Raw genomic sequence first — 25,830 nt, 5'->3', positions numbered from 1 at the left:
TACCTAAGGGTACAAATAAAGTGAAACCTGAAACTTACTGGTACAGTGAATATGAATCTACTCCCCAAGCCATCTTCCATATGCAAAGACAAGAACGTAACATTAAAACAACTACGACATATCTGGCTTCTGTCATGATAAAACTACTTACCTAAGATTGTTCTGACACTTCCGACATTACAGAGTAGTGTTTAAACCTTTCACACAGGAAGACAGCACAAGAAGTCCAGGACAAGCTGATTATGCTTCTGTTTTCAGGCTCTTTGTTGCTTAATGCACTAATTATTTGCATCAACTTGAAAATGGCTTGAGAGAAAAGCGCCCATTTAATAAAACAGCAGCAGCCACCGAATTAACGGCGGATATGAAGTGAACCATGTGCCAAAAGGAGGCGTTCAGAAAGAAAACACTCAGAGGTTATTGTTCAGAGAGACACGCACTGAGGTTCAGAGAGCAGGGTTAGCAGTGCCCCTGGAGGAAATAAAATTAAGGGTCATGCCTAAAGGCGTCACCTTGTCAGCCGCGGGATTTGAACCAACGACCTTCTGATGATAAGCACAGAGTCCTGACGCACAGAGCCAAACTAATACAATCCACATACGTAGATGCGGTTACTTGCAGATTACAGCATGCTCATTGCTATGGGTGTTAAGGGGGAGTTCAATGAGGGCCTTCAGAGAGGCTTGGGAGCAAGATGATGCAACTGCAGGGTTAAATCTGAGGAAGAATGGGACTGTCTCCCTGCAGAACTGCAATGAAGAATTAAATTCTCAGTGATGTTTTTATCCACGGGCAGACATGCTGCATCAGAGGATACATGCTTAATTCCTTTTAACCTTATTAATACAATGTATAATGAGATTTCATCCATCCACCCAACCATCCATCTTCCAACCACTTATCCGTCTTATTCTGTACAAGGTCAGAGAATCATGAGACTGCAGTAAGTTCAAATGCTTTTAAAAGCATTTTCATATTTCTAATGGGAGACTAAACCTTATCGCTATTGTGTTACTTATTCTAAAGCTTCCTCTTTCATTCTACAGTAGGAAGAAAAATGAAAGGTAACCAACATGGTATTAATCAGACTTTCTCACGGTCAGTAGAATTTTATAAAAACAGTGAAATATGCTAGTAAGACCGGAACAAGAGGTTAAGAACAAGAAGAAAATTTTCTAAAAATGAAATGAGGGATCCTTCCTCGACTCATGACCCAATTTTCCATTTGAAATTCCTAAAAAGGAGGAATATGGTCTGTTTCCACTTTTAAAACTGCTTATTATGGCCTACTTTTATGCTGGTTGTGTATTTATTGTAAAATAAATACAGATTCCTAAAATGAATGGCCACACCTTAGAGGGGGCTGTGTCCAAGATAGAATGTGTCCAAAAGACACTATTTGCTAACTTAGCAGATTATACCTCAGTTCTTAAAATCTAAACACACAAAAACTGACAGTGTTTTTTGTCACATTTCCATTTTAAAATTACCCAAGACACACAATCCTGCAAAGGACATTCACATACATCATTAACAAAAGAAAGTTCAGAAACAGGTTTCTTTTCCTCCGAAGGTTATTGTTATAAGTCAATGCTTTAAGTACCAATCCAGCCATCAAAAAAATATACCCAAAATTTCAAACCACATCCATAGCATATCAAGACCTGGGGTACGATTCCCAAAAGCACAGCTGCTAACTGCTAACTATTAACTAAATTAGCAATGTACAGTTGAACCCATTCAGTCGCATGGTTCCAACAACACAACTTGCTAACGAGAGTTTTTCGGGAAATGTATCCCTGCTGGTCCCAGGGCCCTTGGGTGATGAGATGAGAAAGCAGGAAGGGTTTGGGTGAGGGCAACTACTCTATCATATAAATACCCACAGCTACAGACACACCAACAAGAGTGCCAGACACCTCAGTCCAAGAACGAATGGGTCTTCTTAGGGACACTGGGGAGGGATTGGACAGGGGGACATGTTTTTTGATAGCTGTCATTGGGTCTGACCTGGTTCCAAGGCAATGAGAAAAAAGGGAAACCAGGAAACACCTCGATTTGAGCCCTTAGGGCAGACATCAAGGCCATAGGCTATTCCTGCAGTCAGCTGGAGAGAAATTCCCAGGACCGAGTTATTTGGACCCTAGTTAGTGACCGATGCCCCAGAAGGGTTAGTAAGCTGTAGCAGTGGTAGTACACAACTATTTATTGCGTCTGATCAAATTGCAATGCCTAGCTTGGTGTTGCATACAAGAGTCAGCTAAGAAGTACAGGTAAGCAGTTATTTAAAATGCATATTACATATATGTCAAAGTATAAGGAGTTAAAGGAAAATAATGGACTATACTACTGTACATATAAATGCAGGTGTGACTATAGCCATACTGCCTGTACTATAAAATAATTACCGGTAAATATTAGGTTAGACGCATGCATACTGGTACCCAAAACATTCAATTTGTTACTATTTACATCATACAATTATGTGTAGTTCATTTGCATGACAAACTGATAATACAAGCTACCTAGATAAAGGATTGATAGAAATACAAACCTTAAACAGAAACAGAGACACTTTCATGTTACTCGTTATACAAATGACTCCACAGAAAGACCTGACAAAACACATATTATGACAGTAGAACCACATAGGGAACAACCCTCAGTGGCAAGTTGAAAGTAGCTCAGTCAGATAGTTATCCACATGTAGATGCCACAGAAAAAAAGCGATTCACAGTTGGAGTTACCATCAGAACCAATGATGCTACAAGCATCCTCGTTGACATAAATCTGCTAAAGGCAGCTCAGTGGTTCAAATCTTGAAATGAACCTGAACATCTCTGGTCTTCAGGTATGTGTCACATGACCCACTTTGTGATGTCCACGAGCAATTGTGATTTTTAATACATGAAACCAGTGTTACTCAAACCAGCCCCAGAGGACCCCCAGACAATTGCGTGTTTTTTGGAGAGAGCAAAAACGTGGACCGTCTGAGGGTCCCTAAGCACTGGTTTGAGAAACAGTGCATTAAACTAAACTTCGACATCCTCCTCTCCCCACCACTCACCCCCCCCGCCCCCCCCCAATTGGTCTTACTTACAAAAATAGGTACAACCAAGAAGACCCGGTAAACTGAACACTTATCATGTAAACTCACCTTGAATTCTTTCCACCCAACCATCTACCTATATGCATCAAGGTCAGAATAGCACCTCACAAAAAAAACCCAGCTGTGGTCATTAATATCTCATGCCTGGGTTATGGGGACTGGGCACCTATACTGACACACTTTGGCCATTTCTACACTCCTGGGTGCAAGAGAGTAAATATTTCTCTCAGAAAGGCCCCGGCACTTCATCTTTGGTGTGACATCAGCCTCCCACTGTGACCTACCTAGCAGTGCTTGAAAAAGGCTGCTTCTGAAGATCCCCATAACTCTTAGAATGGCAGTTTTTAGCTGTTGTTCCTCTGGTGTCTTCAGTTTGGAGCAGTAGTCTTCCAACAGCCCTAAGGCCAGAGCTGTATCTACATAAAGGTCAGGGAAACGCACACATTAATGGACCATCACACATCACGACCACAAGCACTAACAGGACATCTTGACCACAGAACACTGTGAAAATTAAGTGGAAAGTAGCTCTAAATAAAATAACTTCAAAAAGGTGTTTGATATTTAATGAGCATTTTTATTTAAAATATGGCATTTTAGCATCATCAGCGATAAATAAATGCATGCCATTCTCCTGTCATCGATTGGAAGAGCATTTATCTTGAAAGGCCACAGACACAGAGACGTTTATGTTCAGTGGTAGAATAAAATCAGCAGTTATTCCCACTGATTGTCAGAGAGACACTATGCCACTGCTGTGAAGCAAAGATTTACGCCTGGATCAAGGATCTGCTCTGCACAGAAGCCAGGCAGGGGATGTCACTCTGTCACACGGGCCAGTAAATGGGAGACAGGGCCGCGCTTGGCCAGTCACCAGTGAAGTGTCAAGACACTGGGCAGCCTTGTTCTGAAGGGCCAGAGTAATTAAAACAGAGGAACAAACAAGAGGCACTTGTTGAAATCAATAACCCCATATAAATGAAGATTACTTTTCAAATCTGTCAAAATTAATACAAAATACTATTTAAAAAAGATTTTACATAATAAAGGATTTCATCGAATGAAGCTCCTGACTATCTAAACAAATCTGACTTACTTCCAAAGTTAAAGATGATGCATTTAATTAGAGTTCTTTTAAAATATTTATTTATTGTGGTTTAAAAAAATCTTCACCTAACTACCAAACAAGCAGCCTTATATAAGCGTATAAGGAACTTATATATATATATATATTTATAAATAGGCCTACAAATCACAGTCTTTCAAAGTACAAGCCAGTCGTTAATCGTCACAATGACACCAGTTTGAAATCTGTGCGGCTTGACACAGACACAAAACACTTCGATAACACTACAATAACTACCCAAACAATTAAAACATAGATTAGACACATTACGCGACACATACGAACACCAATCTAAACGCGGGAGAAACAACAAAACTATTTTCCCTCTGTCGCAGGGCTATGAAATTGAGTCCTAAGCTGCACCTGTCTGTAAATTAACCAGTGGCCTGGGAAAAGTTAAGCCTGTGATCACGACTTAATACTCGTCCCATGATTGCTTTTGAACTAAAACTACCTTTCCTACCTACTTTCGTTTGCATCTCTCCTGTACCTAAAAGCCATGGAAACTGCCACACTAAAATACAGATAACGGTGCCATTCCTATTTGTATAAGGTGTATACAGATAAAATCAGAGGATCGACTGGCGCCTGACTCATCCACTCACCTTTTTTTCTTACAGGCATCCTTGCTTCTTGGCAATCCTCAGTTTATTCTAGTGCTAAACAACATAAAAAGTTCCCTCTCGTCCTCTGCTGCAAACTAGGAAACTTAGAGATTTATAAAATTCTCAGGCAATTATGTAAACCGTTCTTAAAACGTTATTTTTATTGGCGAGTTTGTCGTATTAAAAACGTGCAGGCACAAAGAGAGGCAACCGGAACTTCATATATCTTCTCGACATGTACATATATAGCTAGCTATATTCTCAAGACTTCAGTCAGACAGGATGAATGACAGGTTCCAGGTCCTCGGTTGTTGGCAATGAGACACAAAATGCGACATTTACAAAAACAAAGATTGCCGGAATACAACGTTTGGCTTTGCATGTTTATTTTGTTTGAAGTACACGGACATACGGAGGATCCCCTCGACACAAAGTCTTATATGACTCCGCTCTGTTGTCTTTCATATTTTTTTTTAATTCCCGAGTGAAGCCACGTGGAGAAAAAAAAAACAGTTAGGTGTTGAAACGGTCACACAGGTAATATGAGGTTCCCATCTGGTCCAACTGAAAAGTAAAATATTACTGCAGTTGAGCAGCTGTGCTGCATGTATTTCCCAAATCAGACTGGCAGACACAGGTGGCACCAGGCAGACACGCGCCAGGCGCAAAAAGCGAAATTCCTCCGTCGGCAAAAAGTGAAGGGGACGTAGTTTCAGGAAAACTTCCCCATCTTTATCGGACTTCCCGGCCTCAGCGATATATTCCCCCCTGGGGATTCTTAGGCGTAGCTTCTTCACGGTCTCAAGCTGCTTGCTGGCATAGTGTCCGTGACCCTCCCCATGTGATGAGCCAGGGATTTAAAAAAGGAAAACCCGATCCACAATCCCAACCAACATTAAAGGCACAGTGATGCACAGTAACAATTCTGGCAACGGGAACCATACATGCCACAGGAAACACTGAATTATACTAATAATTCAGGCTGCTGTTCATTGGCGGCAGAGAACCTTACTTCTCTGTCAGTATCAGCATGCAACCGAAGGTGCTAACCTGCTACCCTTTTACATTTATAGAACCGACTGACAAATATTCACTTTTAATATTGGAATAAATGTGCGGAAAGCCTATCCAGTTCAGAATATGCAAGATACGGAAACTACAGATGTAGCTACCCTGCGATACAACACAAACTCGTTTTAAAATGTGAAATTACCTGGAAAAAAATCATCTTCAGCACGCAATGAACCTACAGACCTGCATGTTTCTGATTAATAGTGTTTTGCTGCTAGTTCGCTGATCCTGGCAGCATATTCGTTTTTCTTTGCTAGATAACGGACTACTGACATAATCTGCTCCTGACACTGTCAGTTATCAAAAGAGAGACTGGCTACTAAATTCAGTTAATTAGCCGGTGTAGGCAGAGTCAAGTATGACGCTACCCGATTAAACATTGCTTAAAATTAGCAGCTCGCTAACTAGCTATTCTATTTCCCAGCATGAGCATTTAATCCGGTCGGTGCGCCACCTACCGGTCAAACCGCGCAAGTTTCTTCCGAAAAGCGTGGCTCTACATTTACCTATAGCATTTGAAACACTTCAAGTAATTTCCTTGTAGGATATTTTCTGCGAGGCTTCTGTTGCAAAAAGGCGTTTAGTTTGTTCTCGTCCCATCGTCACAGCACTTCATGTCATTTCTTGCGCCTTGCCAACGAAACAGGAGGAGCAGCAACAGCAGCAGCAGCCCATTCACCTTAGCAACGAAGAGGCGGCGCTTACCACCCGTTGAGATTGACGTAGCAGCGCCCAATCGCATTGCGAAATTTTATTCCGCTGTTGCTAGTATCGACCAATAACAAGCCGCAAAACACTTCCTTGGTTTTGGGTTGAGAGTTGAAACGCGTGTCCCACATGACACATGTAAGATGGCTCTGCTCGTCAGCTTTTGAGTTATAGCTGCTGAAAAGGCTGTTTAATTTTCAGGGATGGACATTATGCAGCTGGTATAACATAAGTAAGTACAAATAACAGTGGAGTTTGTTTTTCTAGCTGTTAGCGGACTCAATTGGTTTTTCCACAAGGTCATTGCATGTTTCTGTCGTCAGCCCAGCAGAGATGCCTCAAGTTTAAGTATCTTTTTCCTCTTAGCGTTTTCATTATTTTAAATATTAGCACATAATGACATATAACAGGTGTGTGCAGAACAAACCACTGGTTAATTGTAGTTCCGTTACGAAAGTTTATACGTTGACGTATTTGGAGTTTGTTTCACAATGTATTTCAAGTTTTAACTCAAATTGGAAATAAAAATGTAAATAGATTTCTTTTTCTTTGTGTCATTCGTCAGGTGCGGTCAACTTGAATATTTCTATCTATAACAAGATGTCACACGATACCATATTCGTAAGGGAATCGGGAGAGAAACTCCCCAGGTCTTTGATCATCGAATTACTACTGAAAAAGTACGAACGGCTTCCAGACACAGACAAGTACGTAGCTTTACTCTGCGACGTTCATTAATCACGTACATAAGTTTACGATGAGTCTAACGTGTTTAATCTTTATACAGGAAGCTGTTTGCCTATGGCCCCGTATACCTCGGAGCGAACGGAGCGTTTGCTGGACTGATTGCCAATAGTTTATTTCGGCGGGTCCTGAATGTCACTCAGGGTCGAATCACGTCATGTTTGCCCATGGCCGTGCTGCCATTTCTTACAACGGTGGCGTTGTACAACGGTGTTGTGTCTAATTCATTGATGTCCGGTAGGTATTTCCAATACGACTTTTGAAACACGAGTCCGTAACGATGAATTTGTCCAGTTAACTGTTTATGTGGTTCCCAGGGGAGCTGAATTGTCCAACCTGCGCACTGATAAGAGGCGGTGTCGTAGGAGCCGTAAGCGGTGGCCTATATCCAATCTTGTTGGCCTTACCTGTCAACGCAGGCCTTGCAACCAGGTAGGTAGAGAACGCGCCCAAATCCTCGTCATTTATATACCCATCATACTACAGCTGCTGGAATAAATTCAAGCAAAATGCAACCCAGACCTAAACTGTCAACTTAATTGTAGAATTTCAGCAAAAATGACCATCTAACATGCACATAATTAACAGGTATAATACAGCACCTATGCCTGGAAAAGGAAACATACTCCGCTTTTGGATGGCCGTAACCCAGCCCATTGTGAGGAAGATGTCCTTCGTGGTGATCCTGCAGACTCTTTTTGGGGTTTTCTTGAGTTCTAAGCACTACGACATCTATGTTAAAATGCTGAAGCTACCTGAAACAGACAGTGAAGAGCTGAAGGAATAAATGCAAAACTTAACCCATCAGATTGTCTCATGTCTGTACTGGAGTTAAGTCTACCCTCCCATAGAATTAATTGAGGCAAGAAAAAAAAGATCGATCCTATAGGGGAAAATGCAACTTACTCTAGTTTCATTGTGAAACTAGAAATTCTGACTAAAAAATACATAATGGCAGGCAGTTCTGCATAATTTTTTTAAAAAAGGGATACTATACCTAAGGGAGAGACCAAGAAATTTAACCTTATTCAGTTCATTATTCTTCTTATAAACTGCACATACAGCAATGCTTTTCTCAAATAATTCCATACGTTTTCTGTGAACTGCTGGCCCTATATACGTAATCTTGTTAAACCCACACAAAGCATACCAAATTAGCTATGTACAAGACTTGCAGTATATAAAATGGGAAACTCAGCATCCTCCTTCACATTTAGCAGTATATTAAGTATCTGGAGTTGATATTTGAATATTGCAGTTTCTTGGTCAAAATAACTGGTTCAACAATGTTGGCTTGATAAAGATAGCACAGCAGTTAGCGCTGTTATATCTTTCTTTCTTTGCTCGAGTCAAGGAATAAACATTTTGGGCCAAATTAATGATTAGTCTCCGTTGTCAGACTCAAATTTGAGTTTCATACAAAAAGGTCAAGAACAGAATCAGGATTTGCATTTTAATACGGAAAAGTTCTCAAATACCGTCGGCATGGAAGAGCTAGCAAATTCCATGTTAAAAGGAGCAGGATGGATTTGGTTCTATGTGTCTAGCTAAATGCACCCCATCACTTGTTATATCAAAGAATTTTATTACTGTTCCAAATTGCAGTAGAGACACGTTCTTAATCTACTTGTGTAAACTATAGAAATTACACTAAAACCATCGCATCTAAACAGTGTTGCGGTTGGAGGCGCAGAACCTGCACGCCAGCAGAACTACGGTTCATAATTACTGTCCTGGAACAGAGTTTCCCAGTCCAGGGAGTCCACTCTGAATATTCAAATTAAAATTCTGCCTCATAATTAAATTTGACTGAGCTGATGTTAAAAATTGTCCATCTCATTAAAACATGAAAAGTTACACAGTTAGGTTGAAGTAATCGAGCCTTCAGTTATATATTAAATCAAAATACTTTCCTATATTGGTAAAAAAAAGTAAAAATCCACCTGCCAGCCACCTCCATCAGCATACAGCTGTTTACTATGTTTCTAGGTTGTCAGGAGTCAAATAGCCGTAAGTACAGCTTACTTGAACGTCTTATCAATGGCTAATTAAAAACTGTATGGGAGCAAGTTATACAACCATCCAGGAAGCACAAGAAACCAGCTAAAGGATCATAGCGTAGGGCTAGCAGAGGTATGAGATAGTATTCACTTTCACTTTTTGCCATAAGTTATCGCAGACCAGCAAATTTCATACAGGAAAAGATCTTTGCATACATTCAATTAGCTTGATCTGATTTCATGGATCCATCCAACCAACAGCTCAGTCAAGGTTAATTATCGAAGTTTAAAAGGCAACAGAGATGCAGTGGAGCATCAGGACTGCAAAAATCTGACCCGCAGAAAGCAATACCATTACCACGCTTTATCCATTTTGATGAAGAAAAAGATTAGAGGACGCTTTGCAGATATCAAACTTGCTGTTTAAAGAGAGAGAGAGAGAAATATTAATTCCAATTTCTCTGAACAAACCGTCCAAATCTGGTGTGAGCAAAATCTAAATAAAATCACTAAAACTCACAAATAAGTGCATATTAAAATGGGATTTATTGTGAAATCATTCTGTGTTAACTCAAGTAATTGAAACATGGCTTACATTTTAAACATTTGAACAGAAACAAAAGAAACTCAGGACAAAGGCTTTGGCTGCCACAAAATTTTCCTCTGTGACAATCTTAGGAACCCCACCTATATATGCAAACCAGCGACATCTTAATAAAGCCTGTATAACGTCACCTAAATATTTCCAGAATATAATGCATTTTTGCTTTAAAATGACTTTCTCTGCATTGTACCATTTCAAAATTACCTGGCCATTTCTGTACAACTGCAAGTGTACATTGAAAAGAAATCTGCCTCAGTAAATATCAACGAAACCAAGGCATGATGGGTTAACTTTGATATTTCAAAAGTTGTGGTGCTGTGAGATGCCAGTAAAACCCACAAACTTACACCATCTCTTATACTACCTTTTAACAAATATCAGGCCAAGATGCCAGCAGGTGGTCCCGTTTCTTCAGCATTCCCCAGAGCAGAATCCACTTTAGCATAAAGAAAGATAAGGATGCTAAATGAACACATTCTTCAGAGAAAAAGTGACGTTTCACAAAGAGAACTCAACCAATTCTGGTTATATAGGTGAATTTAGGAGAATTGTTAAGTCTCACGTATGTAAATCTAGTAGCCGGATCATTATTGTGGATAATGCAAGAAACTCTTTGTGAAGCCTCACCATATTTACAATATTTTACAGCAGAAGATTCATCACGAGCTCTGTTTACAGTTTTTTTTGAGTGCACTTTTCACAATCACCTTTTATAGGAGGGACTGAAATTAACAATAGTCCAAGATTATGAGAATGAATGGCAAACAGGAAGCCCAAAGCTTCTCATCTCCTCTGCCACACTTTTACAGTTGCAAATTTACATGGAACCTGATAATTTCTGTCCCTACTTAACATCGTTAATTTTACATAGTCTTAACATGGCTCCAACATGGGCCTCCAGAAATAAAAATCTATGCAGCACGAGGCGTTTCAAAGCTTTATCTTTCAGTATATGATCCTTACCATGGTGTCATGAAGTCGTGGATGTGCAGTCACCCACCAATCCGCCATGGCAGATCACCTAGAAGAAAACTATCAACAGGTTTAGCAGTAACTTGTACGGAAAGCTGGTGAGCAACATTGTCTCAAAACATGCGCCACCTTGGATACCATGTTATCGTTACAACGAACTAAAACAAAAACATTTTCGCTCATTCTCGTTTAAAAGTTCATACATCTGTCCCCTGAATGTTCATTTAACTTTTTTCCTCCAAGTTCAGTCTCGCGACGGGGGGGATAAAGAGAAGAATTAAAGTTACTTGACCCTACATTTTAAGTGATGAGCTTGCGCTCTCCGCGCATTTACTGCAGAATTCCACTGAGACGTGGTTCGTATCGACGTGCAGGCAGATGCCACCCGCAGTCTCCTTCTCGTCCACCTTTACCCTCTTTCTAGGTAGGGCATAGTCGTGGTCATTCTTGTTGGACTCCTGGAAAAGCGAGGTAGACAATTTCATGCCATTCACACCGCTCAGTCTGGATAACAGCTGGGCTAACATGCTTTCGTTGGCCAGCACGGCCCTCAGATACCTTGTCTCGTCTTCCAGTTCCTCCACTCTTTTGTTCAATTTTGAGTTTTCCTGCCTAAGGCTACAGTTTTCAGTTACCAAAGCGCCAACTTTCTTCTCCAACCCGCTCACGTATTCTTTCTTCTTAAGGCGGTTCATTCTCGCAGCAATTGCGTTCTTGTTGATCCGCCCGGGGAAGCTCTCATCTAGCTTCTGGATTTTCTGAGCAGGACCTCTGATCTTCAGGGGGGCGCAGAACTCCTCTATCCGCGAAGGCGAAGCTCCGATTTCCGCCTCGTCGTCTCCGTCGGCATTCGCGCTGGTGGCCCTTGTTATGTCGAGAAGCGGCGACAGCGCGTCATCGTCCAGGGTCCAGTTCAGGCCGTCCAAGCCCAGGAAATCCTCCAGGTCCAAGCCGGATGCGTCTTCGCTTTCTGACGAAAACTGCTGACAGACAGATGCCTGCTGGCTGTCAGTCGTCTCTGCGGGCTCCCGGAACGCTGCGGTCGCGGGACTCCTTGCTCCATTTCTCCCATTTTCGCCGATGCGTCCCCGTTTCCTGGTGATCATATTTATCTTCGGGGTACTTCCGCCAAACGGTCCCCGACGTCTCCTTTAACCACAATAAAAATACTAATTTAACGTCGTTATATAGCTATACATAGCTAATAATACGTAACAAAATATGCATTACCTAAAATATATAAAAGAACAACTGTTCGAGTAAATATTTTTACTACAATATAAAGTTGAGCCCAAGTTATTTTCAAACTGGGCCCAAAGCAAAATGGCTAACAAGCTAACTCGGCTACGTACCTGGAAAGACTGCCTCGATTCTCACCGTTAGTCGCCACAGCTAAGTGCATAATAAACAAAATATGCAAAAAGAGCAAACGTTAGATACATAGATTTAATACTGGGACTGAAGAAGCGTTTTACTTCGGTACGCAAAATAAGCAACTAGTTTGTTACCGAAGTAACTAGCGTGTTACCGAAAATGACACAGCATTTTAAAAAGCTAGCTAACAACCCACGAACTTACCAATATATTCTTCACCACGTAACAAGAACTTGCAATCTATTACCATCTGATTTAATGCACTGGCATGCAGTTCGCATGAGCTTAAAGCCTTTCGGTTGAAGAAAAATGAAAAATATGAAATATTCTTCACGCAGCCTGGTAACCCACCACACTAGAACAAAGCTGAAAGTCATACGAAGAGCTGACGTTAGGAACATGGCGCCAGCCGGAGATGTTAATCTCGCGATATCTTAAATAAATTATCTCGCGGGCGTAACCACGGGCCGATGTTATTTACAGTTGGCATGTGCGTGCTGGTCGCTTAAATAACTTTAACTATAGACGCTAATCTACAGCAAACTCTCTGGTTTTAAATACTTAACATCGTTTGAGGGATTACGCAACACGTTTTTAAAAGTGTGCCTCTTTATTGTACACTAGAATATTATATGACAACAGTGAAAGTCCTTCAAGATGAACAATTGCTGTCTCTAAATGAACTCATTAATTAGCATACATTTAGAAAATTCCCATGACTTTGTACTGGATAAATGGTTTAATGATGACTGGATCGTTAAAAATAACAATAGAATTTAGTGACAATGTCAACATTAAGAAAAGAACCACACTTTTTAATAAAGAAGGAACATATATTTCATTGGAATAACAACGTGTCAAGGCTTTTAGACAGCTGTTGACCACACATTTTAGATATACAATATTCATATTAAAAAACAAAGATAATGTTGTAATACATGACACAAAGTGAAAAATATAAAACATGTCAAACATCAAAAATAACAACTCTACCAGTATACCATATTTAATTATGGTATAAATTAAAATAAAGAAATCTAAAGACTGTCAGTTTTATCTCGGCCACCACATAGAAATTTTCCTTTTATTTCGACATACTTTTGGCCATCAGTAGCATTCGCAAATGAAGTACATCATCCACCCATTCATTATGATGATTCATCATCCTTTCCCACAGATTTGCTTCATCCGATTTGGAATCCATCCATTCTACAGCTGTTCCGTAACTTGTACCTGCAAGCGAGAGTGACATATATTTTGTTAATAATGTACAAATCTAGATGTACTTTTGTGAACTAAAATAGTTCTTTTGCATAGAGTAATACATTCCCAGTTTAAATTAATTTTCTACCCTAATGCTTGGTTATGAGCACAGAGATTTCTCATGCATAAAAACTGCTTATGGGAGTTTTGCTTACACAAAAAATGTTCTGAGGGCAGAGTGAAAACTTATTGGCTCAGCCAATCAGATTGGAGAGGAGGTGGGTCCAAGTAACTAGAAGAGGTTGGTCCTGCCTCCTCTAGAGGCTTGGATCCACTTCTTCTACAGTGTGATTGGTTATACTTCTGAACCAATCATATTTTAATATTTTTTGTGTAAGTAAAACTCCCATGAGCATAAAAACCACACAAGCTTTGCATTACAAACTTGAATATGCAAGTCTTATGGGAGCATAGGGGGAGGTTCAAGAGGACTAGCTACCAGTCCAAGCCGATGTGGTACCCCAAGCGGCGCCCCCTAAGACGTTGGTGCCCTAGGTGGCCACCTACGGCGCCTATAGGATTGACCAGCCCTGCTTTCACAGATTAAACAGGGCTCTCACCTTTACCGAGGCCAAGTCTCAGCCCCCCTAGGAAGCTGTTCGAGAGGCGTTCATGGTCCCACACTGTAATCTCCATGCAGACCTGCCCTAAGTCTGCAGGCCGGAGACCATTGTACACCATGGTGTGGTTAAACTCTGGGTTCGACGTCCCCTTTAAAACCCGCGTCTTCTGACAACTCTTCTTGCCAGTGTCAGGCAACATCGTGCTGCAGAAGTACAAATGCAGACAGAGTGCAATTTGGGGCGCTGCTAATTTTTCATCCCACATTGGTATTAATTATTAATTTCTTTCCCATTATAGTAAAAGAAAAATAGGTGACATGAAAGAGAAAAACGAACAGTTGCCCCTAGTGGACATATCTATATTTCATGTAAGAGAAAAGGTCTGGAGCAGCAGTTTTTAGCCAGAGCCACTTAATAATTTAGTTGTGTGAACTATTGAAAAATACTTTTCTGTCACACTTATATTAATGAGGCTGTGTGCCCTTCAAGAGAAGTGCTGCCTGCATGTCTGTAATGACTGTAAATTTTATGTGGTAAATGGTGAATGTGTTCGACTGTTTTGCTTAATTTATGTGCAAGCAAATAAGTACAATTTCAGGTACACAAAGAATTATAACCGGACCACAATTAAAAGTAGCTTTATATTAATTTAGTATACCTAACAAAAAAAAAAAACATGTAATTTGTAGATGTGTACAGACACATGCCCTGTGATGGACTGGTCCCGGGTGTCCCCCGACTTGTGCCCTGTGATGGCCTGGTGTCCTATCCAGGGTCTCCCTTGTCTTGTGTCCTGTGATGGACTGGTATCCTGTCCAGGGTCTCCCTTGTCTTGTGTCCTGTGATGGACTGGTGTATTATCCAGGGTCTCCCTTGTCTTGTGTCCTGTGATGGACTGGTGTCCTATCCAGGGTCTCCCTTATCTTGTGTCCTGTGATGGACTGGTGTATTATCCAGGGTCTCCCTTGTCTTGTGCCCTGTGATGGACTGGTGTCCTATCCAGGGTCTCCCTTGTCTTGTGCCCTGTGATGGACTGGTATCCTATCCAGGGCCCCCCCTGCCTTGTGCCCTGTGATGGCCTGGTGTCCTGTCCAGGGTCTCCCCTGCTTTGTGCCCTGTGATAGATTGGTGTCCTGTCCAGGGTCTCCCCCGCCTTGTGCCCTGTGATGGACTGGCCCAGGGTCTCCCCCGCCTTGTGCCCTGTGATGGACTGGCCCCAGGTGTCCCCCGCCTTGTGCCCTGTGATGGACTGGCCCAGGGTCTCCCCCGCCTTGTGCCCTGTGATGTACTGGCCCAGGGTCTCCCCTGCCTTGTGCCCTGTGCTACCTGGGATAGACTCCAGAACTCCCTGTAATCTTGCACATTATAAGTGATTGGAAGATGGATGGATAGTTTTTTTATGAATATACATTTAATAATGTTTAATAATCTATTAATACTAGTTTGGTACACAAAGAGTGATCTCTTAGGATATAGTGCCCGTACTGAAAATCAACTGGGTAAACTTTTCCGGAAAATGCATATTTCAATTGTTCAGGTACTGGATTAGTGGATCGTGTTGCCTTTCAAAACACAAAACATAAAGAAAAATTGTTTGTTTACATACCCCTTAACAAAAGGGTCAATAGCAGCACCCCTGATCATAGGCAAATCCTTGCAATCCTTCACCCAGATCTGAACATCACCCATTTCAGCTGGCTGCGTATCTAGAAGAGGTCATATAGTTAAATGTTAATAGCAGATGTGTAAGAACCACCAGGAACACCAAGGCTATGCTAAGTTTAAAATACCTCTATTATTCTACACCACTCCATGCTCCCTGAATGTTAATGCTGCACTTTCTGCTGATTTGAACAGTTGCCTTATTAGGTTCTTGCTTTGTTTGAAAGATGTTGTGTTGCGTTGTCTCATGTCAATGTAAATGGACCCAAGCATTAGCTTACTGTGAGAGACATGTGGCAGGTAACGGAGGGCCAATCTTATCTCTCCTCTGTAGTCTAGGGGCTGCTGGCTTGAGGCACTCTGTGGAGAGATATCAGAAAGTACAATTACCTACTACACAGGGTGTCAGATCTTTCACTGCAGGGCCAGCCCAAAGCACAAGTGAACTAAGCGGCTGCTTCATGCCCAACAGCCACCAGGGGGCCCCCTCCATCTGATCAGCCTGTCAGAATGTGAAGGAAGATGACAAAGGACAACTAAGTTAATCACATTTTTCTTAGGGCCCCAAAAAGGGTTGGCCTGGCCCTGGGTGGGTCATTCTTCAAAGTAGGACTATTCATAAATATTAATGAAGTACATAAATGTGAAGCGGCCAATTTAAGCCTTTAACATTATACCATTTGATCATTTGGTACAGGAAGCTAGAAATAGTCAAAGGCTGTTAGTTCAATGGCACTGATGCTTTGTTAAGATATTACCCTCGGTTTCAGGAGAAAGTCATTCATCTTCATGTTGCTGAAGTCCCACTTGGACAAATCCACATCCACCTCACCCAGGAAACTATTCCGCCCAAAGGTGTCATTGTGCCACACAGAAACGTTCAGGGTCTGCGTCTTGAGGGTCTCCATATCCACTTTGTACTGTGAAAGACAGTTATTCTACTTTGTTCTCTGGCTGGTCTCAGGGGTAATTAAGGGGGTGGGGGGGCCTCTGGTCTAATCTGAACCCCAGCTCCACGCCCAGCTGTAAATTTACTTAAATGCTTAATTGTTTTTAAGTGCTGAGCACATCTCTTACCCTAAGTATTTCATTGTATGTTGGATTACTAGTCTTCTTCTTCACAGAGGTTTTCCTTTTTCCCATCCTGGACTTGTCTGGTAACAGGTAACTCTTAACATAACTGGAATTACAAATATATCATAAGCAATAAAACACCGACATAACTGCCGCAGTTGCTGTAGGCCAGTTTACAGACATAAAGTGAACGTTTGCAACCTAAATATTAAGTGATTTGTGTTGCTAATACTGGAATCACTGTGGGAGGAAATGGAATATCCGTGTTGGAGTATGTTTGCATAATCAGCTACTCATCTAATGCTTTAAAAAGAAAAGCCTACTATTATATTATATTAGCCTACTAATATAAATATATACTTTTTTAAACAACTGTACGAGTACCATTAGCTCATCATTTAACTCTGCGGACAAGGTATGCCTCTGCAGGTTAGACCCTTGTGCTTGTGATTGGAAGGTTTCTGGATCAAATTGTGTGCAGTGTGACCTCACCATTTGATACTTCAGCACTTGTAAGTGTTTACATTAAAATATTTCAGACGTGTACAAATACAAAGTACAAATACTTCATTGAGGATTTTAGTCAGCTCATTCACCACATATAAGAGGTCTACCAGTACCTGCTCATAAAATGTTTATGGCTACGTTCACACTGCCAGCCACATTTCGGATTTTTTGCTCAGATCGGAATTGTCTATCTTGATATTTCACATTCATAACTACAAGTGCCATGTATCTGATTGTAATGTGAACGTATCGGTCCTCCGAAACGTCACATATGCGCACATTGATACATTTTTACATGGGTCAACTGCGTCACCAACAACAAAAAACGTCATATCTGTGGGACGACTCATGGCATTAAAAATGGAGGCATTAGTAGCTCACACATGTATCGCACTTTGCTCTGGAGGACGACAAATCAGCTGTACATGAGCAGGTCAAAAGGAAAAAAAAAGTCATGCGTCTAGCTTTTTCTGTTTTCGCATATTGCTGGAACTGCTGCACCAAGAGATGTGTGGGTACGAGCCTGCCGGCGCAGGCTGATGATGTCAGCGCGTGCGTATAAGCAATAAGCCACATGAATTCCGATCTGAGCGTTCACATTCAGGTCACATGGCCGCGAATCGGATACGTATGAGATTTAGTGCCACATATGAAAGTGACACAAATCTGATATGAAAAGATCATATTTGCGTGTCCCCACAGCCCTGCAAAGATCATATCTGTGTCACATTAAGGCAAAAAAATCTGATTTGAGTCACTTCAGCATGGCAGTGTGAACATAGCCTATAATTCATTAAATCTGCCTAGTACTGTATATTGATCTTTCATTTCCCCTGGAATAAAAACTTCATTTTGTTAATCTGCACCAGCAAACTCAGTGTCACAACAGACAGGACGAACGACTCAAGGGCAGGCATTGTCGCAAAACAAAAAAGGGGGGTTACTGAAATCAATGACCAAAGACTGGAAAAAACAGGATCATGAGGGATCAAAACAGGAGGACTGGAACAAGAGAGAACATAGGCAACAAGAAGGTTCAACATCCATGACCAGATTGAGGATGACAAAACATAAGGTACTTAAGTACAAAAGACTAGCAAGGAGCTAAGGAGAGGCAACTGGGAGTGAGTTCAACATGAGGGTTAGGAACGAGATGCGAGAGAGGTAAACAAGTAACAGACGCTTTTTAGCGCTATGACAGGGAGGAGACGGGCAGGGATATGACACTCGGCAAGTTTCACTGCTTTTTCTGAGTAAAAAGAAAATATGCAATTTAGTTTTCCTTCTTGTGCTGCACTGCAACTTACAATGCTACATTCAAACCTGTCCTGAGTGAATTTAAAAGGACAGGTTGGTTTTTGTATCAATAGATTTGAACATATAGTACTTTTTATCTAAGTACTTTAATTTTTTTTTTTTACTTTTAATTGAGTAGTACTTTACTTTTATTTTTACTTGAGTAACATTTCAGTGTGGTATTTGTATTTGTACTTAATTATAAAAACTGAGTACTCTTTCCACCACTGAAACAATTGAAAAAGAAAAATGCTACATCAGATATTGGCGCTGTATGTGTTCATGTTAAATCCTGATTCATGAAAACACTTACGGGTCGGACCGGTTCTTCTTGGTGTCGCCAACAGCCAGGTTCAGGCACTGGACCACAAAGATGTGGAACTCGCCCAGCTTCGGCACATAGCTGATAGCGAACTTGATGGTCCCCTTGACGTCCACACTGCCAAAGTCCCCGCTGTAGATGCTCATCACACTGCCAGTGACCTGCCATTCACAGGGGTCATGAAGAGGTCACACTGGGTCACATGAGGCTTGTCTGTGCACAACAGTCCTGATAAAAAAAATTTATAGTCCACATTACGAATGTATCATCAAATGCTTAACGTCAGCTATCATTACTCTTTACATATGTCTACTGTTGTTTCCAGAAATACCTTCAGAATTACATTAAGACTGATGTACTAATGTCACATATTTCCCCGATTATTTCAGTTATGATCTCCCAGTACGCCCAGTCTCGCAGAACTAATTCTAGTCTCCCAGTATTAGCTTGCATGTGAACCCGGGAACTTTAAACTATCCTTTCCTTACAATTAAGATGATTATTTTTGAAACATTGTGACATCATAAGTTAATTAAAACAGAACTGTCATGATATCCCAACACAAACAAAACCTCGATACACATTTCTGCATGGTTAGACATGGGCGCCTGTCATCCCCGTCAACATACAGAGGAGAGTGACGTCACACCAGAGGTGCCGCTACGCATAGTGAAGCTGCTGTCTCTCCTGTATGGGCTGGGACTCTGGGCGCCATTCTAGAAGAGAGTGCAGGAGCGAACATGGATGAGTGGTGAGACGCGGGGCCGTCATGGGGGCCAGAGGGGACGCGGCTGCGTTAGGGTCAGAAACACAAACCGCTTGGTTACCATCATCAAGAGGCTGACAAGATACCAGCAAAATGAAAACCACAAGTTCATTATGCATTGAAAAAAAACATATACTAAAGGTAATTAATCAAGGAATTAGGAACATAGTCTAACCATAATAATAATAATAACACGTTTCTGATATTTCTAGATCAAAGTGAATCATTTAATTTATACTGATAATTCATACTGACTGACAAGAGTGATGGCTTCATACTCATTTAGATTCCTATGGTCACAGCTCCTATATAAAATATTTATCTTTACAGTCCATTTACAAAAATGATTAATGTAAGTTAATATACTTCGATATTCATTCATTCATACTGAAAGCTGCTCACAGAATAAAGCACACTGTGATTCTACCAAAGTCTCATTGCATGTCATCCTGCTGTCAGTCTGACTTGCATCTAAGACCGAGTTTCTAATTATCTTCTAATATGGAGTTTTACGCTGCTCCATTTCGAGAAAATATTCCATATCACACATGTACTTTTCGTGTGAACATCTTTGTTCCTTGTGAATTATGAGTTCTGCAGTCTGCCACTTTAAAACCCACAAATGTGACTGTAGGTTCACAAAATTCCAGCCTGCTGTATTAGGCTACTTGACACCCCCCTGTAGTTATTTATGGGAGAATAGAAGCAAAAACAAGGTTAAATAAAGCAAAGTCCTTGTATGTGACCTTGGGGGTAGCTATCTCCTCTTTTGCTTCTCTTACCTCCTCGAGCACAAAAGCAGGCACAGACTTGCACATGTTCTTCAGCGGTTCAGGGTCTGAGAAGGAGGCAGGGAGCGGGGGCACCGTGGGGGCTGAGGAACAGAAGGGAGACCTGAACACAGCCGTTTTACAGCCCCCTGACTCACCCCCTCAATCACCACCCAACCAGGTTGCGTCAAGTCATTTGCAACACCAGATAAATGACTTTCATGCTACAGGGAAAATGGCCTGCATTACTCACGCAAGCCAGGTGGCATTTTGACATAGAAATTCTTATGCTGACTTTCATATACTTTAAGTGAATGTAAACCATGGGTCCTGCTATGTTTCCATAACTTTCTTTGTGTATTATTTTCCATACGAAGAAGTAATACTAACCAAATACTGTGGACGATGTTCTAAGTGTTGCACAATGCCCATCTGACTGTCACACATATGCAAATATGGCATTTGGAAAAAAAGTAAAGGGAAAAAAGCACTTCCTCTTCCTGAAATTTAAATGAATGATCAAATTTGTCCGATAATAAGCAGTTATGACCTACCTTCGAGTCAACATGCCAGCCCGATCGATAGATTAGATAAGACAAAATGTTAAACACAATCCCATATATATATATAGAATATTTCTGAAATTATTCATTTGATTCTACAACAATGTTAAAATTAAATATTTCTCTTTTATTGCTACAGTTACAGCGAAACATGAAGACCCAGAGCAGGTTTTTAACATTACAATCGGCCTCGTTTTATAAATAAAAGACACTTATGGTCAGACAGCCTCTTTGACATGACAAGGTACAAGCAATCCAGTTCTTTTCAGAAGCAAAACCCTGAAACCTGATTGTCAATGAGATCTTCATAAAAGTTGTTCCCATGTTATTTTTCCACTTGATGAAACCTGTTAGGATACATGTTAATATCCATTGGGAGGCAAAGGACATGTCTACCAAATGCAGAAGGGAACCATCGGGCACTTTCATTCTGTGAATATTAGAAAGCTGGCTTTAAAATGATATGTTGAATCCAGGAGAGGAACAACACACAGCATCAAGTGTAACACAAGGTCGTGTCTGTATTAATGGCACAAATAGATGCAATGATAATTCTTGAGTGCTACATAAACACCAAGCCAATCAATGGATGGTATTCTCCATTGGTCTTATATTTGCTACTTAAAGAAAGAGAAACGAATTTGGGTCCGTGGTTCCACTCTTGGACTCAACCATCTGGAGTGTCCACAGAAGGGGAGGAGGTGTCATGCTCACGTGTCGCCGTAGACGTGATGTCCATAAGACTTTTGGAGATGGACATCGGTCTGGAAGCCGCTTGTCTCGCAGCCAAGTTTCTTCGTTTGTGGTGCTCACCATTTCCTGTGACAAATCGGGAGCAGAAGTGCAAACCATCTTCACTAATAACACCCGAACAACCAGGCAATCGTACAGTGACACATATTTTATAGATAAGAAACTAGATATGTTATACACAATGATGTGCTTTTCATACAGGGCTTTAAACCCCCAATTAAGCATGCTAGTAATAATCAAAATCAGCAGCACTGATGTTTTTTTCAGTAGGATTAAAATGTAGAAGCAGGGTCCATTTCCTGGCAATACAAATAAACAACGTTAATATAAAAATGACAGTATTTAACGATGTAAAAGTAAATACGATTAACCTAAAAATATGAGGATTGCACCATCGTATTTATATTATACCCTATTACTCTGCTTCCACCAAAAATCAGACCCAGCATTATCTTTGACTTGAAATCAGAGCAGGTCATTTGAAATGAGGCCTAAGTCAGCGGAGCTCGAATTCACAGCTCCCAGGCTGGACTTGGCACAGAATGTGATGTGTGTCGGGTACAGCGCACCACTACTGCAGGGATCCATATTATCTGCAGCACAATAAATATCTCCAAAGCTCTTTTCCTCACTCTTCTAATTTTATTGGTGCTCTCCTGAGATGATTAGCATGCCTGACTAGAACAGACCCAGGCACTAAACTCAAATATCACTCCTTTTTTTTTTCTTCTTGTCTGAAGTGATTATGTTACTGGGAATCCCTAGGTATTGTTGGTGTGCAGCTGGGATGAAATGCCTTGCCCTGTGACCTTCCCTCATCTGAAAACCTTGATGATTTTTTTTCCCAGTCACATTTCTATAGGCTGTAATTTCTTCACTTTGGCTCCAGTCCTACTGTTTCCTGAAAGCCTCTTGAGGAGTTTTCATCATTCAAGCTGTCTGGATTTGTACAGGTGCTCCATCTATGTCTGTTTAAGCCCCGTAGGCTTACTTGTTTCTTGGTGAGAATGAGATTTTTGTGTCCCATTTATATTTGGGGGAAACAAATGTTTCACCTCTCATTGTAGATTGTTCCTCATTCCTCTGTGGCAAAGGATGTCTAGATGAATCAAGCCTTACACTCCAGCATTGTGACAAAACAGCTTCCGTTTCAACCAGGGACGGATTATGGGTTGTGTGGGCCCCTGGGCAAAACGTTTGCGAGGGCCCCCCCCCCCACCAGCACCACCACCACAACCACCAGAATTCAAGGGCCCTTGGCAGCCAAACACCCTCCCTATAGGGTCAGGGGCCCTTGTAGGCAGAGGATCAAAGAATGTAGGCCCTCTAAAATAGACAAACGAAAATACATTGTTGATAAGCGTTGCAAATTGTTTTGGGCTAGGGGCCCCACGGGCCCCCTGCATCCCAAGGGCCCCTGGGCAGCGGCCCCGCTGGCCCGGTCCGTAATCCGTCCCTGGTTTCAACTGGTTTGATTATGTCAGACTCTGGAAACAAAATTTCATATCATTGTTCCCAAACGGTGGTGATTTCTGTTTATCCACAAGTTGCCCATTAGATATGAAGACATTGGTAGAATGGGTAGTTAAATCTGTATCCACAGACCTGTTTGCAAACTAACAGCAATTTCTTATAACCACCATCTACAACTTTGTTAGACTCAGAGGTAACACATGTTTTACTTTGAGAACCAGAAAGGTTTGTAATTATTGATTTGGAAGATGAAACTTTACATAGTTTGTCAACAGTGAAGACTGTTCTCTTCCTCCCAGAAGGACTTGAGGTTGGTTCTATTGCATATCAGGTTGCACTCTTAACCTGAAGTATCCTGCCTGGTCCTGGGCTCTGTAATATGAGTAAGCTGCCTTGAGACAGTGACATCATCTTGAAAGGTGTTTCTTCCTTGGTGGACTCTACCCTGAGTCAACTACCAGATCCTCCATACATATCTCCCCCTGGGGTCAGTCGTCTCTAAGGTGTATATGCATTATATGCAGGCACTTCTCAAAGTTGGTTTGCTTTTTGCTGCTCTTTCAGCCTGGAGATGTCTTTATATCACTGTATTTGTATGGTTAGCAACTTGATGGGTGAACACACTGTACACTTTTTTTGCTACCATGAAAGTCTGCCATATCTTTAACAGCAAAAGAAACAGCAAATTCTCCCAAGGTGGCTGAGACCAACTTGCTGGGTTTCTGGGCAGCTACCTGTATGTCTCTCTGTACTTCATTACTTGGGAAAGAGTGGCAGTTGTGTCTTCAACCTTTAACATCTGTTTTGAAATCAGCTTTGCTTCAGTTACTCCCTCCTGTGCCCCAGCAGCATGAATAAACATCTTAGGCTCATAGATCTTATGTAGTGACACAGTAAGTGGTGAACAAGCCCCATAAAGGTTGCATTCAAGAGAAAAAAAAAGTTCTTTGTAACGCTGTAAGCATTTCCTGCTTCCATACATTTGTCTTTGAAATTTTTCTTCAGCTGTAGTTTGTTCCTGACTGATCACTCGACTCCTTAAGTGATGTCATTATATGGTGATGTCATTAGGTGGTGATGTCATTAGGTGGTGATGTCATTAGGTGGTGATGTCATTTTCTTCTGAAGGCTTTGTTGTGTCACCAACATGGATTCTTGATAGTTTCGTAGCTTGCAGTGTATCTTGATTTTGTCTGTAACAATTATTAGAGCTAATGTTGAAGGCAATGGAATTTGCCTTTTTCTGTGTCCTACACTTCCAGTTCTGGGATCCTCTACCTCCAGTTCGGAAGTCCTTGTATGACTTGGCTTACCTGGACCAACCGGAGAGGAGTGGACATGACACCCTGGATTACCTACAAGAAAAACAAAAAAAAACATTTTTTGTTTGTTGCATTCCAGAGGGCATTAAAATTATACTTAATCAAACCAGTTTTAACCCAATGCTTCCTTATCATTCAAAATCCCTGTTACAAGAGTAGCATATCTTTGCAGTTCAATTCACTGACCACTATCAGTGAATGATGTATATGCATATATGTAAAATATTCATATACAGTCTGTATGGGGCGTGGACAAAATAATGGAAACACTTCATGCAGGTCACAGCATCCTTAATTCTTATACTGACAATTATAGTGCATTATGAAGGTACCTATAGTGCATTACAGGTGAGCACTTCATAAAGCATGCATAATGCATAATAAACACGGCTATAATGTGTTGTGAGATTTTTATAAACATTTAGAGTCATATTTATAGCACTTCATGAATCCATTATGTGTTAAGAATGTGTACATAGATTCTTATAGATATGGAATTCACAGAAAGTGTTTCAAATAATCCAAATACCATGTACAGTGGCAACACAACAAGCCAACAAATTAACATATTGTATCTTCAAGACTGTGATCATAAAGACATGATAATTAATAAACGAATGTGCAGAGTGGCTAATTCAGCCCCCCAATTAAGTCACATGGTTGTCCTGGATGGTCACATAATGGGCAAGGAATATGAGGTCATTTCTCTACCAGGTGTACCCTATGATGCAAACATTATTCCCTCATGATGTCCCCATATTCCAAGATGGTATTACCCCCAATACAAGGAACCTAAGTCAAACTCTCTCAGTGACCTCCTCAGTCATCAGATCTAACCGTCCCTAAACCTTTATAGTAGCTTTTAGTGCACAGAGCGTAAAGTAAATTTTCAGCTCCTTAAAGACCTTCAGGATTTACTTCTTGCAGAATTCTCCAATATCCCACAACACAGAGGACAGGAATTCCATGACAATATTCTAAGGAGGACTGAAATTGTTCTAAAGACAAAGTATGGCCCTACTCTTCATTAGAGTCTTGATATAAATACACTGTTATGCATTCCATTATTTTGTCCAGCCCCAATATACATCATGCACAACAAACATTCATTAGTAATAGCAAAACAGAGAAAAATGAGAATACTATGGAATACTGACTCAGGTGTTCTTTTCAATATGTAAGA

General features: G+C 41.0%; 4 protein-coding genes across 16 annotated transcripts in view; 1 reads left to right on the top strand and 3 right to left on the bottom strand.

Moving 5' to 3' along the window:
• The window catches only part of dlg2 (discs, large homolog 2 (Drosophila)), a 214,765-nt gene extending 208,213 nt beyond the window's left edge, over positions 1-6,552 (bottom strand). For 5 of the 7 annotated variants that reach the window (XM_049017492.1, XM_049017491.1, XM_049017494.1 and 2 more), the window contains exons 1-2: positions 4,703-4,830; positions 3,394-3,525 (exon numbers count right to left, since the gene is read on the bottom strand). In XM_049017492.1, the coding sequence (XP_048873449.1) occupies positions 3,394-3,525; positions 4,703-4,736 (166 nt within the window). In that variant the 5' untranslated portion in view covers positions 4,737-4,830. The other 2 variants (XM_049017487.1, XM_049017488.1) reach the window with 1 other exon arrangement.
• A 150-nt stretch (positions 6,553-6,702) lies between these two features.
• On the top strand, positions 6,703-8,170 carry tmem126a (transmembrane protein 126A). The gene is made up of 5 exons (XM_049017544.1): positions 6,703-6,851; positions 7,185-7,326; positions 7,407-7,600; positions 7,681-7,795; positions 7,952-8,170. The coding sequence occupies exons 2-5, from the start codon at positions 7,220-7,222 to the stop codon at positions 8,148-8,150; spliced, it is 615 nt and encodes a 204-aa protein (XP_048873501.1). The 5' UTR covers positions 6,703-6,851; positions 7,185-7,219; the 3' UTR covers positions 8,151-8,170.
• Positions 8,171-9,886: 1,716 nt separating this feature from the next.
• Positions 9,887-25,830, bottom strand: part of sytl2a (synaptotagmin-like 2a) — a 31,018-nt gene continuing 15,074 nt past the window's right edge. For 3 of the 7 annotated variants that reach the window (XM_049017533.1, XM_049017532.1, XM_049017535.1), the window contains 16 exons: positions 24,639-24,680; positions 21,814-21,918; positions 20,549-20,640; positions 19,630-19,716; positions 18,992-19,161; positions 16,879-16,981; positions 16,560-16,721; positions 16,083-16,161; positions 15,746-15,845; positions 14,137-14,342; positions 12,518-13,546; positions 12,292-12,331; positions 11,498-12,088; positions 11,237-11,397; positions 10,931-10,988; positions 9,887-10,403 (listed from right to left, as the gene is read on the bottom strand). In XM_049017533.1, the coding sequence (XP_048873490.1) occupies positions 13,398-13,546; positions 14,137-14,342; positions 15,746-15,845; positions 16,083-16,161; positions 16,560-16,721; positions 16,879-16,981; positions 18,992-19,161; positions 19,630-19,716; positions 20,549-20,640; positions 21,814-21,918; positions 24,639-24,680 (1,295 nt within the window). In that variant the 3' untranslated portion in view covers positions 9,887-10,403; positions 10,931-10,988; positions 11,237-11,397; ... (1 more) ...; positions 12,292-12,331; positions 12,518-13,397. Of the gene's footprint in view, positions 10,404-10,930; positions 10,989-11,236; positions 11,398-11,497; positions 12,089-12,291; positions 12,332-12,517; positions 13,547-14,136; positions 14,343-15,745; positions 15,846-16,082; positions 16,162-16,559; positions 16,722-16,878; positions 16,982-18,991; positions 19,162-19,629; positions 19,717-20,548; positions 21,771-21,813; positions 21,919-24,638; positions 24,681-25,830 lie in introns of those variants that run through there. The other 4 variants (XM_049017537.1, XM_049017534.1, XM_049017538.1 and 1 more) reach the window with 4 other exon arrangements.
• crebzf (CREB/ATF bZIP transcription factor) lies at positions 11,233-12,045 on the bottom strand. Its single transcript, XM_049017169.1, has one exon. The coding sequence runs from the start codon at positions 12,043-12,045 to the stop codon at positions 11,233-11,235; it is 813 nt and encodes a 270-aa protein (XP_048873126.1).

The sequence above is a fragment of the Brienomyrus brachyistius genome, chromosome 6 (assembly GCF_023856365.1).
Source record: "Brienomyrus brachyistius isolate T26 chromosome 6, BBRACH_0.4, whole genome shotgun sequence".
In the NCBI taxonomy this organism is placed as follows: domain Eukaryota; kingdom Metazoa; phylum Chordata; class Actinopteri; order Osteoglossiformes; family Mormyridae; genus Brienomyrus; species Brienomyrus brachyistius.
This window is presented reverse-complemented; position numbering and strand designations above follow the sequence as displayed.

Excerpts from the sequence above, each read along its gene's own strand:
- tmem126a (XM_049017544.1), top strand. The coding sequence starts at position 7,220 with ATGTCACACGATACCATATTCGTAAGGGAATCGGGAGAGAAACTCCCC. Across the intron at positions 7,327-7,406 it reads CGGCTTCCAGACACAGACAA|GAAGCTGTTTGCCTATGGCC; the intron begins GTACGTAGCTTT and ends ATCTTTATACAG. Across the intron at positions 7,796-7,951 it reads AACGCAGGCCTTGCAACCAG|GTATAATACAGCACCTATGC; the intron begins GTAGGTAGAGAA and ends CATAATTAACAG.
- crebzf (XM_049017169.1), bottom strand. The coding sequence starts at position 12,045 with ATGATCACCAGGAAACGGGGACGCATCGGCGAAAATGGGAGAAATGGA.